This window comes from Marmota monax, unplaced genomic scaffold (assembly GCF_021218885.2).
Source record: "Marmota monax isolate L192 unplaced genomic scaffold, Marmota_monax_Labrador192_F-V1.1 WCK01_AAM20220418_F8-fsc00007, whole genome shotgun sequence".
NCBI classification, from domain to species: Eukaryota; Metazoa; Chordata; class Mammalia; order Rodentia; family Sciuridae; genus Marmota; species Marmota monax.
The window spans coordinates 1,021,819-1,034,332 of NW_026692781.1; the positions used below are offsets into that span (position 1 = coordinate 1,021,819).

General features: G+C 36.3%; 1 protein-coding gene across 5 annotated transcripts in view; it reads left to right on the top strand.

Annotated features, from left to right (window-relative positions):
• Nucleotides 1–12,514, top strand: part of Csrnp3 (cysteine and serine rich nuclear protein 3) — a 197,568-nt gene that overhangs the window by 108,594 nt on the left and 76,460 nt on the right. For all 5 annotated transcript variants that reach the window (XM_046447402.2, XM_058580143.1, XM_058580144.1 and 2 more), the window contains one exon: nt 10,234–10,404. In XM_046447402.2, the coding sequence (XP_046303358.1) occupies nt 10,234–10,404 (171 nt within the window). The remainder of the gene's footprint in view (nt 1–10,233; nt 10,405–12,514) is intronic.

A 12,514-nucleotide genomic window follows, 5' to 3' on the forward strand; every position in this document is an offset into this window, starting at 1 on the left:
ACCAATATGAAGTGAATTGTATTTTTTTTTTGTGAAATATCAAATGATGATCAATGTTCAGGACCAAGAGGTATCAAAAACCAGGTTCTGATTTCCTTGCATGAATGTGAATTTCAATGGCACACAAGCTCAGGTCACACAGCTAGCTTCTAAGGTGCCTAGCAAAGTCTGGGGGGAACCTTTTTACCCTTAACAAGAGAAGTAGCCAGCCATCCCTTTGTCAGCAGGACATAAGTCAGTTTAGTTTTGCAGTGTGCATGCAGTGGAGGAAACGGGCATGAACACCATGCATCCATGCTTATACAGAAGTTATAGTTTTATTTTGTTATTTTTATTTTTGGTACCAGGGATTGAACCCAGGGGTGCTTAATGACTGAGCCTCATCCTCAGGCCTTTTTATTGTCTTGCTAAGTTGCTTAGGGCCTTGCTAACTTGCTAAGCATAATTTTATGGTTCTTCCAACAAATTCTCCCAGCAAGCATAAAGCACTTGAAAACTGTGATGACAAAGTTCTATTCCAATGACCTTAATAGGTAAGAGCATCACTTCAATCAGCAATGGGCTTAAGGCCCAGGAAACACCAGTGTTGGGATGGAGCCTCAGAACAAAAGCATTTCTTCTTCAGCTTAACTCAGGATGGGAAGTAATTCTGATGTTTCTTCCAGTTGTTTCACCAAATTCAAATGCTGAGGTGAGAGCCAGAAAGACAGATTGATGAAAACACTGGAGAGCAGATCATCTGTGATAGTACGTAGGAAAAGCTTGACTGGTAATAGTGAGTGCATTTGCAATGTCAGATCATCAGCTGGCCTGTCCACTGGGCCAGACACAGGAGGCAGAGAGCAGTGGCTCAATCAATGATGGTGTGTAGGTTTTATTCCAATATTTAAGAAAGGAGAACTCAGTTAAAAGAAAAAAAATCAAGACACATAACGTTTTATTTATTTATTTATTTATTTTATTTTATTTATTTTTTTATTTTATTTTATTTATTATTATTATTTTTTAATTTATTTTATTTGTACCAGGGATTGAACCTAGGGGTGTCACTGAAGCATATCCCTAGCCCTTTTTTAATTTTTTATTTTGAGATAGGTTCTTGCTAAGTTGCTGAGGCTGATTTTCAACTTGTGATCCTCTTTCCTCAGCCTTTTAAGCTGCTGGTATTACAGGCATGTGCCACTACACCCAAATTATTTTTATTCCTATGGGTAACATCTTTAGTTACCCAAATGTTATTAAGTGTGTGAATAAATTTTTAACCAAGTTAGTTTATATTAAATCCTTTTAATATCCAATTTTAAGCCATATTTTGAATAATCTATGATGTTCTACCCTTACACTATTATGTTAATCAAACATTGACTACAATCAAAGTTTCTGCCAAATAAAATAATCATTGTTTAAATATTTCCCCTTTTAAAAGAAATGATTTTGGCAGGTTTCATAACATCTGAACAATTCTTGATTTTTTTTTTCCCCCTAGGACTTTGACTCAGTTCGCTAAGCTTTTCTTTGTTCAGTACTTAAACACATTCTTTCCCTTCTTCTGATTTATTGAACTCTCATATTTGTACAGTGGCCTACACAGTTGGGGGCTCGACAAAGTAAAAGAACACCTCTTCAGTGCTGAGTATTATGTGGCATTATATTTCTCTGACATCTTCATAGTTAAAATAAACTTGATGTGTCATTTAAAAGACCCTCCCATTTGCTTTGTTCTATGATTTTTCCCAATGTTTCATTTAAAGCCATTCATATCATACTTGCATTTTTACATTTATTTTACTAGCATAAAACCTATAAACCAAGAGAAATACAGGACAAGAGACTATAATGTAAGGGGATGGAAAAGATGAAGGCAACTTAAATTTCTCGAGATCTGCTATGAGCCAGTTACTTTACAATCAATTCTCCCATTGATTTTTCACAACAATCTTGCCAATGTCATCCTCATTTTATGGTTACAATTTCAGAGATTAAAACTCCATCAAAGATTCTCAGCAAGCCGGGATTAGAACTCAGAGTATCTCTACACTATGCCCCCTCCCCTTGGGATTTTTTTTTTTCAGAAAATCAAAAGTGATAACTGCAATGCACAATATTTTTTATTAAAAGAAAAAAGTACATAAGTGCGTGTGGGGGAATGCTTCTTCCAAAGCAATATTTACTGTAAATTTTTATTAGAATGTAAGCTGTTGTTTCTAGGACACTCAAACAATTACAACTGAAAGAGGGGGGAAAAGGGGCTTTAAACATTTACCATTCCATACATTCTGAGAATGCTTCTGTATTTTTCTATTAAAAAAATTAAAAAGATATCTTCTTTCACAATGATAGGGCCATTTTGCCTAGATCCATTTGGCAAGACAGTAGCATATCTGCCGCCAAGAGGAGAGGGATTTGGCATTGATTTTACAAGGTAAAATCCTGCAAGGTATTTCCATGGGACATCACCAGCATGAAAACTGCTGCTGGTGGGTTGCCAGTGTGAGCCGTGGAAGTTGCCCAAGTGCGCCTCTCTTGTCCAGGTGTCTGTTTAAGCCAAGAACCTTGGGAGCACTCCTGCCTAATAAGTAATTTTGTTGGAGAAATAATGATTGTAGGGTTCCCCAATGATGGATGAGTTCTTCATGCCAGAATTACCCATAACTTTGAGTAAAGTTTTGAGAATGTGATGAAAGAAAAGAATGCTTTGCCCAGAAAAGAAAGTACACGTAGCACAGAACTATGTCATCTATTCATGGCTGAGAAGCTTGCTCTGGCAATGAGACCATATCCCCGGCTTTAATGGATAGTCAGAGTTTGAGGAAATGATTCACTGTGAACACATTAGTTCAAAGCAACAAAGGAATTTGAGAATCTGTCATCTCCATTCCCTTTCTCACCAGGTTCCCCCGCTTTCTAGGACATTACTTTTTGCAGCAGTTTTGTTGTTTTCTTTTGGCATGTGTGCCAAATGGCCTATGGCATCTCCTGGGAGCATTCCCTACCAATTTCTTCATTACTCTCTGGAGTGCCACATACTATTCTTAAAACAACTACAAAAAAAAAAAAAAAAAAAAAAATGCCTGGTGTCTAACTTTGTGGTTTGAAACAGGAGTGGTTCTAGGTTGAGAACTACACCTACATCTTCCCAAACATTGTCTACCCTTGCTGAAAAACGGTCACTTTGCCTCATTCCATTTATAATAATTACAAGTCAACATCTTGTGATCGCCTACTATGGGCCAAACACTTTGTAACTAATCTCTGTAACCTTCCCTCAAATGCTGCAGGATATTTTAACAAAGCAAACTGAGCTTTCAGAAGTCTAGTTCATTTGTTCAAGAATTCAGGGCTAGTCCTGTCCTTCTCTAAGAAATACTCCCTGATCACCATACTGGGTTTTAGGTTGATCTCTCTGCATCACAGAACCTGGTCCATCTGTTTATCATCACCTGTTATTACAATTGATGCTTTACCTGTTGTTTTATTCACATTTGATTGTAAAGTTCTCTGAAGATAATAAATATTCCAGTGTTTGTTCAGTAAATGTGTGGTTGTATTTGGGTCAGCTATTAACAAGTCACATAATTTTAAGTAAGAGGATTATTTCTCAGAGTGTCAGTTTTCACTTTTTTTTTTTTTTTTTTTTGTACCAGGGATTGAACTCAGGGCACTTAACTACTAAGCCACATTTCCAGCCCTATTTTTTCTTTTTCTAAAAAATTATTTTCTTTAGAGACAGGGTCTTACTGAGTTGCTTAGGATCTCACTAAATTGCTGAGGGTTGCTTTGACCTCTTGATCCTCCTCCTGGCTTAGTCTCCCGAGCCGCTGGGATTACAGGTATATGTCACCATGAATGGCTTCAGTTTCTACTTCTATTAAAATAAGAGACAGGACATAACTAGTAAAACGAGGCTCTGATGCAAAGTAGTCCACACCATCTGGGAATGAACAAAAAATGCCATGACCTTGCTGGGCATACACCTGTAATCCCAGCAGTTCTGGAGGCTGAGGCAAGAGGATCAGAAGTTCAAGGCCAGCCTCAGCAATTTAGGAAATCCCTAAGCAACTTAATGTTGTGTTGTAATAAACGTTGTTTTTTAAGGTGCCTCTTGAGCAGATGCTATATCACAGAGTTGGAAGGATGTTTGTTACTGATCTTTGCAGTCAAAAGTTACTTTTGCTTTGTTTAACTATAGAATTAGCAATGAAAAGGATAAATCATTCTCCCAGGTAAAAAGTAAATAGGGGAGGGGTTAGGGATATAACTCCATTGGTATCAGTGCTTGCCTCATGCACAATCCCCACCACCAAAAACATAAAAATAAAAGTAAATAGAGGAGCTCTGAATGCTTCCCATCTTACTCAGAAAATTCTTCCTAACAATTATCCAGGCACTGAAAAGCTATATAGAATAAGGAACTACCAGATCAAATTAACCTGGATCTCCTAGTTTACCAACTCTTCATTTATCAGGCCAGAAAAGACAGCATCTCACTAGAGGTACCATCCCATTACCATGGAAGGAAATATTTACCAGGCCAAAGTTACTTCCTTTGAAGTCCATTCCTTCCTGCTTCAGTGATAGGCTGGCCATCCCTTGCTCTGTTTGTTAACCATGAATTACCCTAGTGAACTGACATCTTTTATTTACTGGATAAAATGCTAAATGTTAGGTTAAGTTTGAATTTCATGTAAACAAAAAAATAGTTTTAGTATATCTATGAAATGTCATTCATTTCTTTTTCTCTGAGAATCAAATTTAACTAGTTGTCCTATATTATTTTTTTTTGCTGAAGCTGTCAATTCTCAAATGGTACTTTTTTTTTTTTTTTTTTAGGTACTGGACATTGAACCCAGAGGTGCTTTATGACTGAGCTACACTCCCAGTCCTTTTTGTTTTTTTGTTTTGAGACAGGATCTTACTAAGTTGCCCTGGTTGTCCTTGAACTGAGCCTCCTTAAGTAACTGGGATTAGAGACATGTACCACTATGTCCTACTCCCGTTGATCTTTTGCAAATCAGATAACCTGATCCTCAGAGTTGGGGGACTTATGATATTCATTTTAGATATACATGAGAGTAGAGTGTGTTTTTACGTATTATACATACCTGGCATGTAACCTCCCATTCGTGTGGTTATACATGATGTGGAGTATCATATTTGTAAGGTATATTTTCTCTGGTCCTTTCTTTACAATAGATAACAAAACAGTAGGAAACAGGAAGAGATTGTGAGAAGGAAGGATTAAAGATTAGTTGAATATAGGTAGGATTGTAAGAACTCAGTGAGTTACCTGTGACAGTTTTGAAATTTTAACAAGATTCCCACATACACCCAAAGTTTAGCTTCAACCATTCTTCTAAAGATGTTCAACTATATGTTTTGTTCATCTTCTTGATTTGATGTATTTAGCCAACTTCTCCCTTATCTTCTTCTTACATCCTTTCGGCTTCTGATACTTTCTCCTTGTATCTCACCATTCTCTTTATTGTCTTAATATGCCAGAATAAACAAAATGAAATAATTGGACATAGACTCATAGAAAACCTAGTGTTCTGAGCAGATTTTTTAAAATAAAACAATTCAGGAGCTTCTGAGTAATGGTTATATCTAATACAAATATGGAATAAAATGGCATATGTGAATGAAAAACAACATTAATAAGCATATTTGTTAGTGTTTTAAAATAAAGTAGTTCTTAATTAAATTTGGCAATAAACAAGGGAGTGTTAGTGTGTTAGGGCCCCCCAGTTATTTTGTTGCAGCCGGACTGCGGCATTAGTGCAGAGAAAGGGGAATCCCAAGCTGAGAATCTGGTCACATGGTAAACTCATAAACTGTAGCAAAAAAATGAGGAAATAAGATAAGATTTATTGGGTAAAGAGAAGATGTTGGCTTTGAAACAAAATGGAATTTGTTACAACTTATGAGTTAGATTCTCTAGGGTCCTACCTACTCAGGGGGGCTCCTTGTTCCCAATGTTTCCCTGTCTGCCCACTGCTCAAACAGTTGAATGATCAAGGGGCAGATGTCTGATCCACGAGAAGCCAAAATTTGCTCAGCCCTTAGAATGTTAAACTTTAGCTGAGACATCCAGAGAACTTATGGGAGTACAGACATGTTAACGGCAGAGATATTTGATTAGTCAGAGGAGACAGATCAGTGAAGATCATGACTTCTGACTACCTGGAGCTTTCAGTTTAACAGGGAAAACAGACATGATAAAGTGTGAAAATGAAATTTCATTCATTCATTGAACAAATATTTATTGAGCACTTATTATGCATAAGCGCACCATTCTAGGCAAGGAAGACAAAGATCCCTGCTATTCATCTTTCCATACAGGATAGAAACAATAAGTAATAAACATAGAAGCACATAAAAATAATATGAACTTAAAAGGTGATAGATACTATGGAAATAAAAGTTTAAAGGAGATCAGAAGGAAAATTATATGAAATGACCTAAAGGCCAAAGAAAAATGGCAGGTTGGAGAAACTGAAAGATTATTACAGCTGAAATATGAACAAGGCCAGTGGCTCCAAATGAGTGTGAAGAGGTTAGCCAAGCTAGATTGTTAAGAACTTCCTAAGGCATTTTGAGGATTTTATCTTTATCCTAAGGCAATCCAAAACCACTTAAGAATTTTAAACTATAGACTGATGTGATCACATTTGCACTTTAAATTTATCATTCTGCCTGCAACCTGGAAAACATGTTGGGAAGCACACAACAGTGGGCAGGAGAGAATGGTTAGGAGGCTCTTGTCCTCATCCAAGCGAGACAAAAGTGTCCTTGCCTAGCTTGTGTTTCCTGAGTCAGACAATGGTGGCGTTGATAAAATAGCTGCTATCTGTCATAGACATTCAGCTTCTCATGTTTAGAATAAGGTAATACCCATTGTTATGGTTTAGATTTGAGGTGTCGCCTAAAAGCGCCTGTGTGAGACAATGTGGGAAATGTTCAGATGTGAATTGACTCAATTGTAAGCGCTGTAACCTAATTAGTGGATTGATCCATTTGATGGATTCATAATTTAAATGGATTAATGGTTGGTAAGTGTAGGCTGGTAGAATGTGCCTCAGCCTCTGAAACCATGAGCTGAAATAAACTTCCCATCCTTTTGGTCACAGTGAAGAAAAGCTGACTAATATACCTGGCAAATTTTCTTTGGCCTTTGATGTGACATAAAGACAATTGGAAATGTCCACTCCCTTTTCATTGGTTTTATATCTAGCAAGTTTAATTATGCCTCCTCATCTTTAGGAAGAAAAATGTAATATGAGTTATTTCAGGAGCTATGGCAACCATTGTCCTTGCCAGAGTTTACCTTTACCCAGACATGAATTGCCACTCTCAAGTTGAGAGAGCTAATACAGAACACAGGTAAATAAGGCATGCATTGCTTTATTAACAGGGTCTTCGTGCTAAATCCTCATACTTTTTCTCCTAATAAGATGGTGCAGACAGTGTAGGAGAAGCCATATATTCCTTTTTCACTCTTCTATTAAGTTGATTAAAGTTATATACTGGTAAGCCGTGGGCTATTGGGCTTATTTTATGATGATATTTTTATATTCTCATATAGTATTCTTAAAAGGCAGGGACACTAGGCAGGTGTCTTGCCTCGTTGCTGCACAAGCAATTTAGCATTTTTGCAGTTTCATAAGTCCATGGAAAGTTTATCCTCCCTAGTAGTTTTTCAAGTGTTTGACTTCTAGCTTGGGTACTGCGCCCACCTTAAGAAACTAGTTTCTAATCTCATTTGTCCAGGATCTAGCACAGGTTCTTTCAGTTCTAGACAACCAGACAGAAATTACATGCAACCTTCAACTCCATTGCTTCAGATCTTGCCTCTCCCACATAACAAAGGGGGAGAAAAAGACTTTTTAGTTCTCATAACATCTCTACCAAAATTCCCCTTCATTCCTGAAGATGTGGAAAAGGGAGAAGAGGACTAAGTACCTCCTTCTGTGATGTTGGGACCTAGTTCCCTGTAGCCCAGTTGAATGTCCTTGATTCTTGAGAAATCTTCTTTTCCTAGGGATGCTGGAGGGAAGGAGAATGGAGCTTAGGAAGGACGTGGCTTTTAACTGTTCCCATTGCAATATCTTATTACAAAAAATGTACTTTTTAAACATAGGTTTCCATCTTGTATTACTTTGTGTCTTGGAGTCTCTCCCTCGTGAATTATTTTGCATCTTGTTTGAAGTGAATCATTTTAAAATTTATATCCTGTCCTACTTCTATTTCAAGACTTTACTTAAAATATCTTTTTTTTCCTCTTCACCCTGCTCAGATTTGCATGAACATTTTATGCATTTCACACTCTTTAAAATGAAGAAAATAATATGCTAATCTGAATAGTCATAAAATCAAACTCAGAATATTGGATTTGATTCCCAGCAGAGTGGACAATTCCTATTGCTATCTGCTATCTCCATTGTTTCTGTAACAGTTAGGGAGAAGATATGGACTAATGAAATAAAGGAGTAGAACACAAATTTGGAAATATTCTCTATCTGATGGAGCCCAGCAGAGTGGGTACTTGCTCCTTGAGGGCAGGTAACTTGCTGCCTTTTTGTATCCTTTTTGTATCCTCTGCTCCACTCAAGGAGTTAACCACACATACAGGAGTTACACACTGTATATAGATGAATCAAAACTAAGATAAATAGTTATGATACATATAATACTATGCTTAATTTTACTAGAAATCCCATTAGGGATGGCCAAAGAAGATATTTTTGACTAGAAATTGAGTGGAGTGGTGGGGTTTTATGTATTTATCTAGCATTAGTGTGTGGACACAACCAGGGAAAGTTAAATCCAGGAAGGGAGGTACTGTATCACTGACTAGAATTCAGACAAATGGTCCTCACATCCAAGTATGCATCAAAATCCCGTAATTTGGTGCTTCACAAGGTACAGAGAGTTCTAAGCCCTACTTCCTGGAAATCTCCAATTTAGTTTTTCTGGGTGGGGACTGACAATTTTCATATCTCCATCTCCCTTCTGGGTAATAACTGCTGCTACTGATTGAGGGAGCACATTTTGAAAACTACTAAACCAGACCTTGAAGATCTGACTCAGCTCATACAGTGTGAAGAGGCTGCTTGCTCTGTGATTTGCTCAGAGAAGGGATGAGTTTCTAGACTTCAGAGAGCAATACTGAGATAATGGAACTGAGTGGATAGTTTTAAGGGAATAGTTTAAGGGCCTTGCTTCCTCTTGATCTATAGGACTGAAAACTGTACTCTAGCAGCAAAAGAGAATGGCTTGGAGAATCCAGATGATAGTTAAAGTCAGCTGACAAATGAGGTGGATAAACAGAATGCATGGAATTGACCTAGTAATACTTTTAGCTAAGTTAACCTAATTTAGCAGTGTAAAAGCATGTACATACATCTAAGCTAATTTATATACAGCTTTATTCCCTAAAATGTTCTTATGCTGCAAAAAAAAAAAAAAAAAAAAAAAGTTTATGCCCTTAAGCTGACTGTGCATGTCAAGAAAAAAATGGAGAAGGTAAAAAAAGGGGCAGCCCAGGGAGAGGGGAAAACCTATTTATCTAAGAAAAATGATTTAGAAGGACTATGCCCACTGGTTGCTCCCATCTCTTCCCACTCAGTTCATGCTATCTCCCAGGTAAAAAGACTTAGGAGATTTCTGAAAAGTAACAACAGCTTCAGGAAGCAGGTGGCATGGGGACACGTTTCACCTTATTTCAATATTGAAATGGAAACTACCTAAAATTCAGAACTGATTTCATATGCTTCATTATGCTCAGCTAATTAGGTTTTTTGAATTTTAAATCATGAGTATAAAGTTTTCAATACTGTTTTTAGTGTTTCTTCCAGATGAATGTTGTATAATACACTAATTACTTTGGACTTTGTGGGACATCAACATTTATTTTCTTCACAGAATTTTGTGGACTCAGGTGGATTTTTCTCAATTTGCCAACAAAAAAGGGAAGAGTGGTATGACATTAAATGAACTATGCCTAAAAAAGATAGAAATGTTTTAGTCACCAAATGGTCAATAGCTACATTTTATTTTGTTTATGTTTTTGTTAATTTGAAAATAGAAAAAAAATACCTACTTAGTGATCCTTTCAAGGAAAGCTATAGCTCTGCTCATGTATAAAAAAGCCACATAAAAGTGACTCTGGAGACCTTGGCTACACGTTCAGCGGTCAAATATTTCAATGCTTCGCTGCTCCCGTTCCTGTTACAGGTACATGTGACAGCGCTGCAGCTATGAGTGGAATTTTAAAGAGGAAGTTTGAAGAAGTTGACGGCTCCTCTCCCTGCTCCTCTGTGCGAGAATCGGATGATGAAGTTTCCAGCAGCGAAAGTGCTGACAGTGGGGACAGTGTCAATCCGTCCACATCTAATCATTTCACCCGTGAGTACCCAGACCGTTCCTGAAGCTGAGTGCATGGTGCTACGGTGAAGGAATGTGTCATCCTGGACACTTGTATTTTTACCTTTGTTGCTATTTTTTTAATTGGTTCTTTTTAGTTATACATGACAGTAGAATGCATTTTGACATAATTATAAAAGCATGAAATATATCTTGCCTCTTTCAGTTCCCATTAATTTTTTTGAAACGATCAAATAGAAAAATAAATTAAAATTGAAATATTTTTGAATGAGCTTTTATGACTCTTGGTAATTTTTGGCAGTAGAGTATTTGGTTGTGTTTTCCAACTGATCCATCCAATGAGAATGGACATTTTATTATTACTATGTTTTTGAGGAAGCATCTAGGACCCTGGGATAAGGAGGAAATATGGAATACATCCAGATTTGAAAACATGTCTCCTCCAGAAACTGAAACCATGTTTGGGGGTGGGGGATGCTGCATTTAGGTGCCTAAGGCCTCAGTTTTGGGGAGAAAGCTTAGACAGCCATGTGTTGAAAAGAGATGGGGAAGCATCAGAACTCCCTGGTGTGCAGCCTGCAGCCTCTTCCCTGCTCATCCTTATTAGCCATCAAGAAAAAAAAAAAATATGCTTTCTCTTTGATTCATTTTTTCTACCACACTGTAAGGTAAGCCCTTCCTGTCAGACAAGGTAATGTGAAGTTGAAAGGACTAATGTGAAAAATTCTTAAGCTAAGGGACACTGACTTGTAATAGCTAAATAATCCTTTTGCATGTGTTTCCTAAGCTGGAAGGTTTTAACCTGTCACAGTATAATGATAGATAACTTATCCTGGTTCCTTAATTTTCTTATTGGTTTATTTTATGAATTTATGGGTCTATAATACCAAATTTAATTTGGAAATGTGGCAACCCCCCCAAAAAAAAAGCCCAAATGAATTCAAATGTTTTTTTTTTTTTATTTACTACTCAATAACTCTAGAGCATGAGATAAATATACTAAAATCAATAGCATTTCTTTAAGCAATTAAACTAATTAGAAAATATGATGAAAGGGCAATTATAACTACTATAGCAGGAAAATCATAAACTATTTGGGGACAAAGTTATTGTGTGATGTAGGTGATTTACTAATATGTATCTCATGATGGCATAAAATGAGCTTGTGCTTTTAAGAAAAAAAGAACATAGATATTTACTTCTGTGGTTTTAATACTAATAGTGACAATAATAACACCCCTCCAAGGTTTTGCAAAAATCAAGAACAGCACATGAGATGACATACATAAAGGAACTTTGTAAAATATGAGGTACTAAGCACAAAAATTATGACATAGCTAACATTTATTGGATACATTGTATGCTCCATTGCTAACTAAGGCTGAGAGAGTCTAGGCTGCCCAGGATCACACAGGACTTGAGCCTGCATAAATACACATGTCCTGCTCCATCGTCTTTACCTTTCCTGCTCATTCTGCTCCCTACATGATACTGGACCTATCTTTAAAATATTTTTTATTGTGAATTATAAAAAAAAATTAGTAAAGAGGCAAATTATATTTCTGGTTATAAAGATATATAAAGCTATTAATGCTTTCTAGATTTATTTATAAATAAGAGCATACAATCTCAATAAAATCCTTAACCATATTTTCTTAGAAGGTGATAGAATGAAAAAAATCTATTTGGAGAAATAAGCTAATGCTAATAAGAGGATATTTTTAAAAAGGAAGGTATAAATGTTGAAAAGCCATTCCAGGTATCAAATTATAGTTAAAAATTATATAAAACTGAAGGTTTTTTTCTCCTTCCAGTGTGTATCTTGTAGGAAACCATGGAAAATCCCAATGTTATAAAGAGGAATTTTATATATATAAGAAAATGATCATTATTGAGCAATGGAAAACAAAATAAATTTTTAAAATAAATGATTATACTATTGGCAAACTCAAAAAAGAAATAATTTAGATTTTCATCTTACGATGCATGACAAAAAACATTCCAGATGGATTAAATAGATAAATATTTTTTTAAAAAAAATCATAAGGGAAGTTGCATATTTGTGAGGCATTTGGTGGGATCATTACATGAGCTTTGAAGTAATAGGCAAATAAATCATATTGGAAAACAC